This window comes from Leucopleurus acutus (genome assembly GCF_964270905.1).
Source record: "Leucopleurus acutus genome assembly, chromosome: 13".
In the NCBI taxonomy this organism is placed as follows: domain Eukaryota; kingdom Metazoa; phylum Chordata; class Mammalia; order Artiodactyla; family Delphinidae; genus Leucopleurus; species Leucopleurus acutus.
Genome location: NC_139155.1, coordinates 51,746,633 through 51,763,576, shown reverse-complemented (window position 1 = coordinate 51,763,576; position 16,944 = coordinate 51,746,633). Strand labels below are relative to the sequence as shown.

General features: G+C 44.3%; 1 protein-coding gene across 1 annotated transcript in view; it reads left to right on the top strand.

Annotated features, from left to right (window-relative positions):
• The window catches only part of GATA6 (GATA binding protein 6), a 31,432-nt gene extending 15,242 nt beyond the window's left edge, over positions 1-16,190 (top strand). The window contains exon 8 of the mRNA XM_082853230.1: positions 14,609-16,190. Within this exon, the coding sequence (XP_082709356.1) occupies positions 14,609-14,776 (168 nt within the window). The 3' untranslated portion in view covers positions 14,777-16,190. The remainder of the gene's footprint in view (positions 1-14,608) is intronic.
• The last annotated feature ends 754 nt before the right edge of the window (positions 16,191-16,944 follow it).

Genomic DNA, 16,944 nt, shown 5'->3' with positions numbered 1-16,944 from the left:
GGTGAACTCTGGTGAATGACTTTTTTTTACAGGAGGGTAAGATGTAACTTCAAGGGTCTAAAGTGGTAAATAGAAGTCGTGAGGAAATGAAAAGGTCAATATTATTTTAAAATATCCTTTATTGTGCCCTAAGTCCTCAGAAGCAATTATGCGGCTTAAATCAGGAGAAAAGATGTTCTGGTTTTCTGAAGCGTTGAGGGATCAGCTAGGGTTTCAGCCTCAGTATGTCTCTCCTGGCTAAAAAGTGGATTGCTGCCAGCTCCAACTCACTTTTGTTGGTGCTACAGTCCAAGCTTAGCATGGCAAAAGCTAAATTTGAATGATAAATGGCACAGAAATAGAGATTTTTGCCCAACAATGGGCTTTGGAACCTTAGTGGGCGGAGTCTGTTTTGCCCTTGTGGTTTTGTGATGTAAAATTTCAAAATTGGCTATTTGCAAGTCCAATCAATTTTGCCCTCCAGGGGAGGAACAGTGCGAAGGCAGTGACAGGGTCAGGCCCGGACTTGTCTGGAAGAAGGACCTCGGGAGTCCAGCAGCTAGTCCCATGGCAGCTTTGGTGTCCCTGCATCTGTCTCTCACTTGGGACCCAGCATGCCAGGGGCGGCTCGTCGGCCAGTGCCGTCGGATGAAAGCCTCAGTCTTCTACCAGAGGCCAGGAGGCAAAGCAATTTTAGTATTAAAAAAAATATTTTAAAAAGTACTTTAGAGATTGGGGGAGTTGGAGAGCAGTTCCTTACAAGGTCTTTTGCTGCACCCTCCCCATCACTCCCGGAGCCCGGGCAGCCTCTGTGGGAACCAGCGGTGCGAGTTGCAGACCCGGGGGTGGGCAGTTCTCTGAGCCCAGGTGGCCTCAGAAGTGCTTCCTGACAGCTTTTCCCGAAGCTGGTGGGGTGAGGTCAGGGCTTGGCGGGGGAGGGGAGGGTGGGGGGCGTTGGGGGGGAGGATTGCCCATCATCCCCTCCTCCCTCCAGGGACCCGCCCTTCCTGGCCTGGGCTGGCACTGGGCTCGTGGGTTTTCTCCGGATGGCCAGCCCATCACGGAGTCTCCCAGCATTGGTGCCTTCCTGATGTGGGTGTTGACTACCCGGCAAAAGCCAGTAGACTGGCTGCCTTGGGAAACTGTCCCCTCCAAGGATAATTGTAGCAGACTCAGTGGTTTCCCCAGGAGTGCCAGTGTGTGTCCGTTGGTCCCTGGACACTTTTCAGACCCTCCTGGGCCGGCTGGTTCTTCGTGCGCCTGGCTAGCGTGGCAGCGGCGGTGCCGTGAAGAGCCTGCTGGAGCCGTTATCTGTGAGCAACTGGCAGAAGCATTTGTGAAAGGCGTCTGTGTTGACAAAGAAGCGACATTTTCCCATTTTGGTCCCAGTTTATCACGTTGGAGGGCAGCTGGCGTTGTGAATGACTGCTTTATAGGATTTTGTGAGCGCTGTAGGTGAGGGGGATGTTATTATATCCACACAGCAAGGTTGGGTCCTTCTTCGGCTTGGCGTTTAAAACCTCCAGTGATGATGCGTCTGCCCCGTGGATCTCCAGCTGCCCCTGTGACTGACGGGGTGGAAATCAGTCCTGCAGGGTTGTCCTCATTTGATAGGGACAGCCAAGCTAGAAAACAAAGGACAATCGTAGGCATACTCCCAGTGGAACAAGGAAAGGGGCCACACGCTCTACTTAGAGATACAAGTGGCAACATACCCGCTCCTCCACCTTTCCTTAATGACTGTGATTTAAAGCACAGAGACCGTTGCAGAGACCGTATCAGACTTGCTGTTTTAATTCCCCTCTGAGAAGTCAGCTGCAGGAGATCACCAGGAGGCATTCCAGGAGGACTTCTTTTAAGTTCTGATGTCCCTGCATGTGGGCGTATTCAGTGGTGGTACTATCGTGACCTGGCCCCTGAGCAAGCCTGGCTGGAGCTGAGTATTCTGGAGCACACGAAAATCATTTTTGCACTGCTCTGAAGCCTCCTTTTGTTGACTTTGTGGCATGTCTTAGCTTTATGTACATGTTGATCCTTTGTGTTTTAACTAGACCTCTGTCTCGTTTCTTCTGATAGTCATCAGGCTGCTGACCTGCTCCCTTATGACTCAGTTTCTCTGTTGCAGGCTGTGCAGGTGTGGTGTGTAAGTTTTGGAGGTGAAGGGAGGGCAGTTTGTCTCCTGTATGAGAACGGGAAGACCTGTTGCTGCTGCCGGGCAGCCTGGTATTAAAATAGCCCCTGTCTTGTTCCTTTGGGGTTCTTTTTTTAAATTATTGCAATAAATGATTTATTTGCTTTCATTTATATGATATTTACTATTCATTAGACCTTATTATTTTTCATTTTTCTTTTCCTTATTTTCTCTGTATTTAAAATTTTTTTTTAATTATTTATTTTTCGGGGGCCTTGCCATGTGGCATGTGGGATCTTCCCCGACCAGGGGTCGAACCCGTGATCCCCTGCGTTCAGAGTGCAGAGTCCTAACCACTGGACCCACCAGGGAAGTCCTATCAGAATTGTAATCAGTTTCTTGTATGGAATTCTTTGTGTTTGTTAAGAAATGTGTTGAACTTAATTTTTGATGCAGTTGATTAATTTTGTGAGTTTTGAACTTACAGATAAATTTCCTCCAAATGTTTTTTTTTTCATTCAGTCTGAAATCTTCTTTATCTAAATCTTCTAGATTTGCTGAAAAATGTTTATTTAGTGACCTAAACAGACATCAGATTTTCTTTGGCATTTAGAGTCTCTGTGGATTGTAAGAATATTTAAATTTTTCATTGAATTCCATTTATTGACTGAGTTACGTTTTACGTTTGTTGTTAGTAGGAGGCAAATATGGTAACATTCTATTTCAGCAATTCCCAAATAAGATTTAATAAGTAGTCTCTATATATTCTATCCCTCTTAGGACTTGTAACTAAAAATTTGTAAAACTGGAGGATACGTTACATATATACACACATATATAAAATGCATATGTATATTGTATATATGTATGTAACTATAATATACAAAAACTTTATAACTCATCCCCCAATTTATAAAGTTATCTCTTAATTTTCTTTGGGACAGGAAGGATTAATTTGATAAAGTGAGTAATAGGACAATGGCTGAGGATAAAAAAATCACTGAATATATTTTGTCTGCCTACAAGTAGTTCTGTAGATAATAATTATTTAACAAAAATTAAAGCCTACTTAAGTTTATATTAAAACTGCAAATATAATGTTGAAGTCATCATTAAACATATAATGTGGAAATAAATGGAGATGAACTCTATCTGACTAGCCCTTGCCTTACGGACATTGTTCCATTTAAGAAGCATTGTGCTACGGGCTGCCCTGTTTTCAGTGTAGCAAAACAAGGTCCTGGATATCAGATCGTTGGTAATGTGGTGGTCGTGGTGGGGACACGTGTGTATAGACAGATCTTCCTGCTGGTCAGATTTGAAAGTGTTTTAAATGAGCAACAAAGTTGGGAGTCGAACGTAGGGAGCTGTGAATTCTGACCGCAGGGTTGGAAATGGCTTCTCAGAGGAGAGGAAATTTGAATTAGTTGTGTAGGATTTTTGTGGGGGAAACATCGGGACAGAGGTTTCCAGGAAGAAGAACATGGTAACTATGATGCTTCAGGGACATAGTTTTAGGAATTCAGTGTGGCTGGAGTGTAGGTTAGAAAAAGCCAAAGGCAGGAGCTGAGGTGGATAAATTAGGTAGAAGGCAGATATTTAAAACTGTTTCAAGTCAATTTTAAGTCAGCCTTAAGTAGGGTCCACACTCTGTTCATTTCTAAATGATGGACTTTCTCTAACACCCACTGTGGTGTTTCTGTCCAAAAATGTGTTGTTATACTCCAACAATTAAAACATCCTTAACTGGGCGCATTTTGATAATTGATGTAAGCAAATGTTAGCATGCCTGTTCGTACATTTTACAAGCAGCTTTTCCTTTCACAGTTAATAAGGAAAACTACCTCCTTGGAGCTGGTGACGTGTCCTGACCTGAGGGACTACTTGGGGCAAGGTGGTTTCAGGGTAGCTGCCAGGTGACCCTTCCAAATGGAGATGTGTTAAGGATGGTGTGTCTAAGTGTAATTCATTTCCTCACTTTGTGGTTTGTTGTTGGTGACAGCTTCCACAGAGAGAGAGGCAGGCATCCTTATGCTCAGACAAGGACCACATCTCAGATTCCTCTCTGGCTGGTTCTCTGCCTTTGGATGGGCCTTGCCCATGTTTGGTCAGTTTCTCTATGTTGAATAGGTATCTTCATTCCTGCCTCATTTATCCTTCTGGGATGCACTGTGCCTAGCGGGACCCATTTCCCTACTGCAGTCAGTCCTAGGTAATAGCTTTATTCGATGACCTTGTCAGAAGTAATACCTCTGAGCTGCATGGTGCTAAATCTCACGCTAGAAGTGGTTTGAAAGAGTTAAGTGCTTAAGTGCTCCGTAGCTGAGGGGCAGTGATTTAGGGACTGACATTTGTTGGGATATCTGGATGTCTTTATAAGGCCTTCTGAAGAAAGGTTAGGTACTTGGCAGGTTAATATTTTATATTCTTTTTATAGATTTTATTTTATATGTTAATATTTGCATACTGTGATGAAAATTGGAAAACATTGCTTGAGTCACGTAGCTTATTTCTTTATTAGCAAGTTTATATTCCACTGTCTTTTTCTTTGAGTAGCTGAATCACTTTGGATTTACTTGGCACTACGATTGGTCACAAAATAATAGCTTCTATTGTTATTAACTATTTCTGTAGTAGTTAAATACTTGAAAGGAACGTTCATGAAGGACCTGCATACAGTATGAGTTGCTTTCACACAGGGTAACTTGAGTGTGAAGAAGAGAAGATTCAAGAGGCTGCTGGAGTGGGGACCAAAGTTCTTGCTTAACTCTTTTTTTTTTTTTAAATACATTTATTTATTTACTTATTTATTTATTTTTGGCTGTATTGGGTCTTCGTTGCTGAATGCGGGTTTTCTCTAGTTGCGGCGAGTGGGGGCTACTCTTCGTTGCGGTGCGCGGGCTTCTCTCGTGGAGCACGGGCTCTAGGTGCATGGGCTTCAGTAGTTGGGGCACGTGGGCTCAGAAGTTGTGGCTCACGGGCTCTAGAGCGCAGGATCAGTAGTTGTGGCGCACGGGGCCCAGTTGCTCCGCGGCATGTGAGAGATCTTCCCGGACCAGGGCTCAAACCTGTGTCCCCTGCATTGGCAGGCGGATTCCTAACCACTGCGCTACCAGGGAAGTCCCCCTGCTTAACTCTTACCTTGAATGTTCCACGCTTGCCTTTAGGGTACTTGAGAGCCAGGCCTTAGTGGATTAATTACCGTACGGTTGCTTTGGGGGAGTTTCCTCTCTTGTACTTCCTCATGAGATTGTGGATGTAGGAAGGCAGGAAACTAGCTTCTGTCAAGTACCTTTTAAGTGCCAGATGTTTTATGTACCCTTTCTCTTTTATTCCCAATTATCACTGTACAAATGAAGTGTTTTTATTTACATTTTCCATGTGGGGGAGTGAGACCCGGTAATAGCCCCAAGGTTATGTATCAGGTTAAGAGGCAGGGCTTGGGTTCGGATGCAGGTCTGGCCGAGGCAGAGTCAGTGTTCTTACTCCCGTGGCACACTGGATTAATATGCGATAGGCTGAAACCTTTAGAGAGAAGAAGTAACATGTTCTTAAAGAAAGCTGGCTAATTTTGGTTATAACTTCAGCATCAAGTACAGCTAGGAAAATAGCACTAGAGAAGTGATTTTCTCATGACCAAATGCACAAGGCACATTGTATACATTTTCTTGTGATTATACTTATCAATAAAATGTACTATAATTCTAAGACTTTGTTAGTTGGGTAATAGGAAAAATAATAAGTAGTAAAATTTACTGTTGTTGACGTGCATGTGATGGTAAAAAGTCTCCCTTAAAATATGAAATACTTTAAGATCGCGGTATTAAAAGCCTTCTGATGGTGTGATTTAAGCCCATACACAGTGAGTGGCAAGTGAGTTGGAACTTCTAGAATGTCCAAATTGCCTTCAATTTAATTTTTACAAAATCATTAAAAAAGCATTTCTTAAGAGGCAAGTGTCCATTTCCCCCCCAGAGTTTATAGTCCAAGATACTTTTTTCTAAATGAATAAAAAGAGTTAAAAAGGCATTAATCTCCCACGAGGGTCGGCGAGAGAGTTGCACTTAGGTATTATTATTGCCTCATTTATAAACCGGGATCCGGAGTGACTCCGTAAGGTCATAAGACAAGCCCGCGTTGCAGCCGGGGCTGGAGCCGATGTCTCCCACCTCTCCCAGGGAGTTGGCAGTCATCACAGTTATTAATATCCCACTCGCCACTTGCTGCTAGCCATGAACATAAATATTTTGTTGGCATTTTATCTTCACGCTCCTTACGTGCCAGGCTCCCTTTCTTTTCTTCTTTCACAGACCCTTCTAATAATTCACTCACGTTCCTGTCTGACCACATTGGCCTTCGCCGTGAAAGTCACACGTCACCCTGGCAGGGAATGTGAAAGCATGTGGAGTTTGCATACTTTCACTTTGATCTGAAGGCCTTTTCTAGACTTCCCTCTTTTTTTTTTTTTTCTTGTGTGCGTGTGCGCGTGCGCGTGTCATGGTGATTAGAAATACACTTACTACATTAATATGACAATGTCCCTGTATGTATATTAGGAAACAGTAAAACTGTATTGCTCTTTAAATAGTTTATAACATATATGTCCACCCAATTTATCACAGGACTGTGGTTTGTTTAATAACTGACTCAATATCACAATCTGAAAGCCAGAATACTAGGTAAAGAATAAGTGTGGGCTGCCTTTTCGTATGGCCTCAAGTTAGAAGGCTTCATCTCAGAGCACAACTTTTCTTTGCGGATTACAGATGCCTTGTAGTTTTTTTTCCCCCCCTGCCTGTATAAGAATATACAAAAATTGTCACAAAACATGAAATAATGTTACGGAAAACACGGCCAAATTTAAGAAAGCTGGCTTAGGATACTCTGAGATGTTATTGCTAAATGAATCTTCGAAGAAAATGAATTCCTTTACTGGAACAAAAAGTAATTTATTATGCATTTCATGGGTGTCTGCCAAAAGAGTTACTAGCAATATGAAGATCTAATGGATATGAATTAAATACAATCTGTTAACTCTGTGTTTAGACCTATTTGTTAATTTTCTCTGAAACTTGAATAATTAAAAAAAGTACCTCCAAAGATAGGTGTTGACATATGTGATCATTCGTGGTTCAGCTACCTGTCATATCAGGGCCAGTACTCAGAAGAGTTGGTGAGCCAGAGCAAAAAGAAATTGTTTTATTGACCTCAGATTTTAAGAAAGCTTTGAACAAACAACAGGTATTGATTTCAATGTCATGTTGGAGTCTTTTGAGTGAACAATTCCAAGTCATTATCCGATGATATTTATTTATTTATTTATTTATTTTTATTTTTTTGCGGTATGCGGGCCTCTCACTGTTGTGGCCTCTCCCGTTGCGCGGAGCACAGGCTCCGGACGCGCAGGCTCAGCGGCCATGGCTCACGGGCCCAGCCTGTCCACGGCATGTGGGATCTTCCCGGACCGGGGCATGAACCCGTGTCCCCTGCATCGGCAGGCGGACTCTCAACCACTGTGCCACCAGGGAAGCCCTCTGATGATATTTAAATGATAATTTACTTGGTGTACTGCCCCTTTTGGTAGTTGTTAGCGTGGCGTGGTTTCACCAGAGCTGGTGCACACGCTCCAGAATCATATTTTTATCCTATTAAACGCGAAATACTTTTAATTTAAAGCTCTCCTTATGTTTAGTCGCTTGATTCGTGATGAAACCTGAATATGGTCTGAAGTTTATCCTGGGGGTTCACGGATTAGCAGCTGGAAGGAAGCAGTCAAGCAACCAAGCGCTAGCTCCAGCTCTGTGTGTGACTATAGCAAAGTGCCAAGGTTTTCCTCCTTCTCCTAAAGGGGAAGAGTAATTCCTACCATCTGGTCCTTAGGAGTGTAGTGTAGCGTAAGTGGGAGATGCCTGAAGACCACTTTGAAGCTCAAGAAGAATAGCACTATTTAAATATGACCTTGGAAGTTAATAGCGATGTGCTTTATTTGCATGGAATTTTTTCCATCCCAAGAAATTAGACATAAATGTCATTCCCTTTCTTAATGGGGCGAATTTAGAGATGTAAAGCTATTGTGTTCACAAAGGAACCATGTTTAAATACTTTTATCTCCCTGATAGCAACAGTTTTTCACTCGTTACGATTCTTAGCACTTTCATAATACCTTCTTGTAAATGCTGCTTGGTGTTGGACCGTGGTCTGCTTTGTCTAGTAGATATGGCCAGAGCAAGATGCTCATCTGAGCTCCTAAAAAGCCCGTCTTTAATAAGATCCTAATCCATCAGGTTTTAAATCTTACCTCTGGATCTTTCACCACTGAATTTGACTAGAATAAAGCCGTCCATGTTGATTCATTTCCAAAGATAAACTTTTTCTTTAGTAGGCCAGTGACTTCAAGTTGCGGGACAAACCCTTCTTCTTGCAATTTCTATTTGTACATCAGTGTTTCGCTGATAATCCCAGACTACTTATAAACTCGGGGCCATGCCTTTCTTTATCACAACATGCTTGCTGTGTGTATGTACAGATGCATAAAACAGTTTGCTCCTTTGTCCAGAGTAGAGTGTGTGTAGAATAATTCTTTCCCTCCTTGAAAAGAGAAGCATCCTGGCTATGGATATAACCCTGCCAGCTCAGGCCCAGAAGGGGCACGAGGGGTCAAGGGGACAGCCAGTGAGCTCTCCTCAGTAAGGAATTTGTTTGCTAAATTACAAAAAAATAAACGATTCTGCTAAACACTGAGTTGGGTCATCGACTGAGGTGACCGTGACTCTCCCTTCTTGAGCTTTCTTGAGCCCTTGTGGGAGACTTAGAGGGTTTTGTTGTGATTGATGGTTTTCACGTGTCCTGGTGGAGACAGAAACCGTGTGTGTTTGTGTATCTTCCTAGCGTTACCTCCTCAACTATTGGGTTACTTTTGTGTCTGGTCCTGTTCCCTCCATCCAAACTGAAATGACCTTGGTTTTTAGAGTGGAAGTTAAGGTTTATCTGAAAGTGTTTCTCCTTTGTTAGGAACTTAGAGTTTTTAATTTTTCTTTTGAGGAAGGATGCCATCAAACACCACAGAGTCTAACCTAGAGGTGACGAAAGCAGAGAAGAAAGCTTTGGCAGTGAGGGGTGGCTGGCTTCCCCTCACACAAGGAAAAGCTGTAACCACAACTTGCTTAGATGTGTAGGAAGGACAGACCAGAGGCCGTGGAAGCTGACAGCCCGCGTCCAAACTGAGGAGGCAGTGTGATCATCTTCAAAATCCTGTGCTCTGGGAAAGATCGCGCACCCCCCAGCCTGCCGGGCGTGCCAGGTTTGTTTCTCCAGATTGTGAGGCAGCGTTAGGAGAGATTATAGCATGGCAGGCAGACAGAGCACACCCCAGCGGACTCCTTTTTGGTTTTCTTCCTCAAAAATGAAATTCCTGTTTATAATTCACAAGCCAGAGAACCTCTGTAATTCTTCTGGAAAGGCTGTGTCCTTTAAGGGTTCCCTTTGCTGTGACGTGTCACTTTCCAGAGCTGCTTCATGGGTATTGTGGGAGGCTGTCTCTGGGCCTGCCTGTAATGGGACGTGACAAGGCTCATGGCTGGTGAGCCCACTGTGAGCCAGACACTGCTGGGCATCGGCTAGAGGAGCTCAGCAAGTCAGAAACCCTTGACATCTAGATACGTGTCCGAAAATGAGCGAAGGCTTATTTTCACAGCAAAACCATCTGGGTGATCCAAAGATCACTGTGCTGCCTCACGGGCCAGTGGAGATTTTCCACGTCCAGGTCTGCAGCCGCGACTTGTCCCTGAAGTCATTTATTCCTTTAGGAGGGGGGCGTCCGGCCAGTGGCTGTGGGTCCCCCACCTGACCGGGCCTGCTTGCAGTGCTAAGCCCGGCCTGGGTCGGGGCTGATAACACATTCTTTCAACAGGAAGTGCCCCGATTTTCAGTCGTCAGTGGGAGGGTGGAGGCCGATAAGCTGGGAGTGATAACACAGAACAGATTTCTGCTCCACCCTCGTCTTGCACTTTGATCAGAGAAAGAGCCAGGACCTCGCCCGGCGGAGCTGCCTCCCAAAGAAGGAAGGATGGCTCGGCTGTGGCGTCCGGCGCACTCTCCTCTACTGTTGTTCAGGAACTTTCGGGGGATTAGGCTGGTTTGGGGTTAGTGACGTGCCTGCTCTGGCCGTGTTAAGATGTCTGCGATCTGATCCTTTCAGGGATTTAAGTAGACGTGGGAAAACCTTAACCAATTGGCATTTATATTGGGGTGTGTGTGTGTGTGTGTGTACTGGGTCCAGGGTCCTAATAAGTTATCTCTGATTTTTTTCCCCCCAGATTGAACTGATTCTTGAGAGGTAGCTCGTGAATATCCCCAGTGAAGGGAAGGCACTTAAGATGACAGTGTGACAAGCCAGGTTTCTTAAGGAGAGTTGTGCTAATTCTAGTCTTCTTCTGCTGTTAGAATGCCCATTTCAAGACCTCAGGTTATACTGTTGCACCCATCTGTGTACTGTGTTTGGGGTTTTCACGTACCTGGAACTGTGTTGCACACGTGCATGGCTGGCTGGGTTCCAGCCTATGCCAGGTGGCTCAGAGGTGACCTCAGGGGTGCATGGGGGCCCATCTGATCCTCCCTCCACTCTGATTCCCCTGTTTTTCATGCTGCTTTATGACTGTCCAGGCTGTCCCTCAAGTACTGGTGCCTCATGTTTCTGTTCCTCTCCCCCAGAGTTAGACGGCAGTAAGCCACTCAATTAAAATATTCAGAAGGAAGGTATACATGGCTAGCTGGTTGGGCCCTCCCAGGTGGTCCCCAGTCTCCCACCCCACACTGGGTTCTCTTGAAATACATTTGCATGCACATGGGTAAGTTGTAATTATGACCTAGAATTTCTATCCTGCTGTTTTTCACTTAACGTTGCATTACAGGATTTTTTCCATTTTGTTACATGATCTTATTATTTTTAATACTTGCATAATAGTTCATTAAGCAGATATCCCTTCGTTCCCAAACCATCCTTATATTATGAGACATTAGATTGTTTCCATGGTTTCCACTATTATAAGTAACCCTGCAATGGATGTCTTCCTGTGGGGAGCCTTTCCGTCCCTTTGAATTTTTTCCTTGTAATCCATTTCCAGAAGTGAAATTACAGAGCTAAGTAGGGTATAAAGTTCTTGATGGCTTTGCTAACTACCTTCTAAGGTGTGCGCCAGGGTATAACCCCGCCAGCCAGGGATGAGGGGGCTGGCGTTATCCATCCCATCTGATCTCATCATGATGGTCTCATTATGTATTGTGACATGAAATTTCAAGTTATTTTTTACTGAGGTATGACTGACATAGAAAAAAACGCTGTGCGTCGCAGCATTCCGTGTTTAAATAGTATATCCCCATTTAAAAATAAGGTTCTCAAACCTTGGGCACAAGTACTTGTTGTATTTTTTTCTGAAAAACTCAGATGTTGCTTTTGATTTCCAGTGAGCTGATATTTTTTTCAGGAGCTCGTCACTCACGTAATTTGGGGTTTGCCTGCCATATAGCTTAACGTTTTTGTCTGAACAAAGAAGACAGTAAATAGGTATTTCAACAGTAGCTTTCGGGACTGTTGTTCAGGTGTAAGACTAATGTTCAGGGTATTAAGGTCTCTTTAATGCGGCTTATTTGAAAAAGGGCCGATGAGCCTTTTGAAGGGCCGCGGGAGCACCTTGCTTTCTCTCTGCGCAGAGCTGTCAGTGATGATTAGAATAAGGTCATGGCTGTGGTGGTTTTCACTTAGCTCTGGCTGAGTTCGTAGGGCTGCTCCCACTCCGTGATGGCGGCACCTTGCCTGGTGAAGGCTGACCTTGGGGAGATTGAGTGAGGTCCACGCTCCTTCACTACAATAACAAAATTCTCATAGCGTCAATAGCACATACGTGTGTAGTCTTGACTATTGTCAGACACTTTCACGAGGGCTTTACATACACTAATTTAATTCTTTTGCAGCAACCTTCTGACATATGTGCCTCTTTATTTCCATTTTCTAGGTGAGGAAACTGAGGCACAGAAAGTTCTAGACTCTCTAGTTTCTCTCTCCCACAGAATCTTTTCTGACTCATTGCTTAATATCCTTCCCTTTCAGCTGTCTTGTCTTGTGAACAGACCTCTCCACATCCTGCATGCTTCCAATTTTGAGCACCCTTTTTTCACCCACAGCAATAGCTTCCCTTCATGGAATACTTAACATGGCAAGGCGTTCTGACGTGCCTGCACACATTAGCGCACTTAATCATCACAAACATGCTTGAGGTAGGGCCAGTTTCCCAAGGAGGAAGCTCAGGAGGTGGGTGGCTGAACCAGGGTAGAATTTGAAAGTCCATGCTGGTCCTACCGTGCAGGCTGCCTGTGGCTGTCCCCGGGCATCCTTTCCCCTCTGCAATTCCTTCTCTGACCTCTTGTTCTACCTCCCTGTCTCAGACACTCATAAACTCATGATAACTGTTGAGTGGTCTTACTTTCGAGTGCGTGCGTGTCCTAGTTCCCCACACAACCTGGGAATGACTCGGCCCCGGGGCCGAGGTGCCCTGCTCATGTTTCTTGTTGCGACTTGTGGTGACGGCAGACCCCCTCTGCTGTCTCAGCATTTCTGGCCATTTGAGGTGGGCTCCTTCCTGGATCAGTCCAGGTACCCCCTCCATTTCAGAAAATAGCACTTGCTGTGGTGAAGTCAGATTTAGTCAGATAAATGCAAATGTGCCTTTTTGGGGAATAGGTAGATAATACCAAGCTGGGTATGACATTAGTCATTTATAAGGGAGCTCACTCTTTCTACTAGTTGTATAATAGCTCTTTTCTAAAATGAAGACTCTTTTTGTAATTGAATAGCATCCTTTTGTGTATTTCTTTGGGGGTTAAATCTGGATCTATGTTGAGTTTGCTTATAGCCGAGGTTCTGAGCTAAACGTAATCACTGTATTTGTACGTGTAACTAAATCCATAGCTTTAGTTTGTTTGACAGGATTATTTCATCTATTTCACAAGAATCTATTTTAAATTTTAGACATCTCAGTGAGTTTGTGAAATTTGCTTTTTTAGGCACCCAAAGCCCTTGGTTTACATCTTTAAGTTTGTATTATTTAAAAAGAAGTTTGGGGGCAGGGGTAGGCACTGTTGCTGGATTTGCACAAACATTCATTTTTGCTAGGAAAGGGAAGGATTCGTTACCTGTGGGGGGGCCACACTTGGTCTGTCCAGCTGGGAGGGAATTGGGATGGGTGGACAGGAAGTTCCATGGTCACACTTCCCAAAATCCTACCTCTCAGTCCCATACAGCTATTGTGAGGGTCAGAGAGAAAACCAGATCTTTTCTGGGAGAGGGCAGGACCACGCTGGCTACTAGGCTCCTGAGTGGAGCCACGGAGGGGCTGGGGCCCTTCCGTTCAGTTCGCTCAGTGTCTGGTGCCCTGTATTTCTCTGAAGTGGATGTACCGTCAACTTGGCCAGACAGATGGATGTTTTAGGATTTAATGGGATTGTGAATGTAGAAAAGGAATGCTTTGAAAAGTACAAGATGTTCTACCTGTGTTAAAAAACAAGTGTCCAGTAGTTTATGGAATGGAACCCTGAAAGCTCAGAAGAAATAATGGGCTTCAGAGCTTTGAGAAGGAAAGAAAGCATGATTCACAAGTATGTGCTTATGGCTGGATTTAAAAGAAAAAAAAGTCAAATGCAACTGTTTTCTCAAACCATAGTCTAAACATGATTTTAGTTATTTTGGTTTGATTTTACTAAATTATATCATGTTTGCTATTTGGCTTTTCTTATTTGGATGGAAGGAAGGAAGGAATGAAACAAGAGAAAGGTGACCTTTTGCTTCAAGAAATGATTGCCACGATCATGACAGATATAGGATGTTAGCATTTTCTTTATCACATGGTCTGCTTCAAACATGGCCTGTGCTTTAGGGAAGAATTAAAGCCTGTGTATGCATGGGTTAATTTTCCATGAAGTCAGGGCTCAAAAATTTCATTTATCAGGTCTTGCTGAACTGTGTATCTTTCCTTCTCAGACTTTGATAGAACTGCTAAGCCTCGTGGTTCCGCTGTGTGTGTATGTGTGTGTGTGTGTGTACGCGCCGTGCTCTGCCTTTTCTCTTTTGCAGTGATTAGATTGTGTGGGCATCCTTAAGGCCTGTTGACCTACGTGGTGTGGTTTGTTTCACTGTCGGAGAGCCGAGTGTTTGGCACTCTTTACAAATAGGCCACCTCCAGTTCCCCTTTCCTGCCTGCGTCCAGCTGCGCATCTTGCCTGGTGGTTCCTGCCACGAGTTAATGGCGTGAATAGGATGCTGTTTCTAAGAGCAGAAATCGCCGAGTTAGGTCAATGGCACCGTACCGCCCAGGGAGCAGCTCTGCCAGCTGTGCTACCGTCTCACTTGCCCCCGAATGTTTACCTAGCAGGGACCAGCTGCCTGACAATTTATTGGTAACTGTCTCTCCCCTTCTCTCTCTCCTCTCCGTCCCCCTCTTCCATCAGGCAGGCGCCTCAGTGATGTCTGGAGCAGGGGAGAGCGCTAATCCCGAGAACAGCGAGCTCAAGTACTCAGGTCAAGATGGGCTGTACATCGGCGTCAGCCTGGCCTCGCCGGCCGAAGTCACGTCGTCGGTGAGACAGGATTCCTGGTGTGCCCTGGCCCTGGCCTGAGCGGCCACGGGTAACAGGAGGAGGACACAGCCGGGGCCCATGGGACCGCCTTCGTGATCTTCTTGGCAAGCAGTCCGGACTGGGCTGAGGATGCCGACTGGACATCTTCCTCTGACACAGGATTTCCGTGCCTTTATTTGAAAGAGATGTATCTCCCGTGAGGCTCGCTCAGCCTTTAGCACCCTGGCCCTGTCTTGAAGACCCAGGGAGAAGATGGACCGGCTCGGGAGAAGGGCCAGAGCAGCCCACAGCCTCCCCAGCCACGGCCACTTCCGGGGTCGGCCAGGGGATTTGATGTCCAGGGTGCCACTTCCAGAAACCTGGACTAGGAACCGGGGCCTTGCCTGCTAAGGAATATTGAGAGAGATTTTTAAACAAAAGTTTTATGTGTATTGCCCCAATTCCTGTGCGTCTTCTGATCGGTTTTGGTTATTCCAGAATTTCTTCATACCTTTTCCGCCCCCAGATTTCACATGCGTTCGTGGAGAAGACCATTCGTTTGGTACACGCCTCTGGAGGCTGAGTCGGTTCTTGAGGTCTCCTGTCAAAAATATCACTCGGTTTGCAGGACTGCATCGTACCTGTAACATACACTGTGACTGACGTTTCTCAAAGTTCATATTGTGTGACTGACCTGAAGTCAGTCTGAATTTGTAAACAGGGTAGCAAACAAAAGATATTTTTCTTCCATGTACACAATAATTTTTTTAAAAGTGCAATTTGCGTTGCAGCAATCAGTGTTAAATCACTTGCATAAGATTTAACAACATTTTTTATAATGAATGTAAACATTTTAACTTAATGGTACTTAAATAATTTAAAAGAAAAAATGTAAACTTAGACATTCTTATGCTTCTTTTACAACTACATCCCATTTCTATATTTCCAATTGTGAAAAGAGAAATATTTCAAGAACAAATCTTCTCTCAGGTAAATTGCCTTATCCATTTGTTAAGAATTTTTGTACAAGAACACCAATATCTCCCCTTTATTTTACTGTGGAATATGTGCTGGAAAAATGGCAACAAAACTTTACTACCTAACAGATAACATTTGTAAATACTCTAGGCATCTGTACACACTATGATGAGGTCTCTGTAGCGTGACTAACCCACAGGCAGGTTGGTTTACGTTAATTTTTTAAAAAATGGGATGTCATATGGAAACCTATTTCACCAGAGTTTTAAAAATAAAAAGGGTATTGTTTTGTCTTCTGTACAGTGAATTCCTTCCCTTATAGTTTCATTTTGATACTGTATGTGGCTATAGCTATTCATATAAAGCAAGTGCATGTGATGTTTGCAAATTGCCTTACGGCCTTCTTTTCAATGAATTGTCCTTTTGGAGCTGTTTTATACCTTGGTTCATTTGAAGTTGGCACATGGAGTCAAGTTATCAACTTTCAACTTGCATTGGGGACAACTTTCTAAGTGAAAAGGACCCAGTATTATAAGACATTTCTGTGATTATAAGCATTCTGTTTAGGATCAATCCTTAAAAACATTTAAAAAGGCCAGAGTTTCTTTTCCTCTGAATGAAAAATACTCTGTGGCCCAGAAACAGAATGATTTCCTTTGTAGTTCCTCCCTTTTACAAAGTGCTGTGATATCTCAAAGCTCATCTGAAGTTAAAGTCTTTACATTCAGCCGAAGATATAAAATGATTTGAACAGCCCCTTTGTTTTTTCTATGTTGCTGCATGGATTTCAGGAAATCGGGGAGGCTGTTTCACAACACAAAATGATGGCATTTCATTTTGGCTCCCTAACTGTGGCTCATTTTGCATGTACTGATTACAGCGGTCTATGGCGTCCAGTCTGAATCAGGAGAAGGGACGTCTGCCTTTGTGGTGGGGTGGTGCTGGAAGCCAGACTCAGGCCTGGGATGTGTGTGTGTGTGCGTGTGTGTCTGGGGAAGTCGGTGAAGCTCGCTTGTACCCTGACACCCTGTGGTGGGCTGGGACAGTGGTTAAGAAAGCAGGGTCTGGAGTCAGACCACGAGGTTTCAAGTCTGTGCTCTCTGTGACCTTGGGCAAGTTACCCAGCTCTCATTTTCCTCATCTGTAAAATAAGGCACATAACTCAGGAGATTAAGTGAGGTAATCCACGTGAAGTGCCTAGCATGGTGCCTGGCACATAGCACTAAGTGTTAACTTGACTTTGAAGGAGG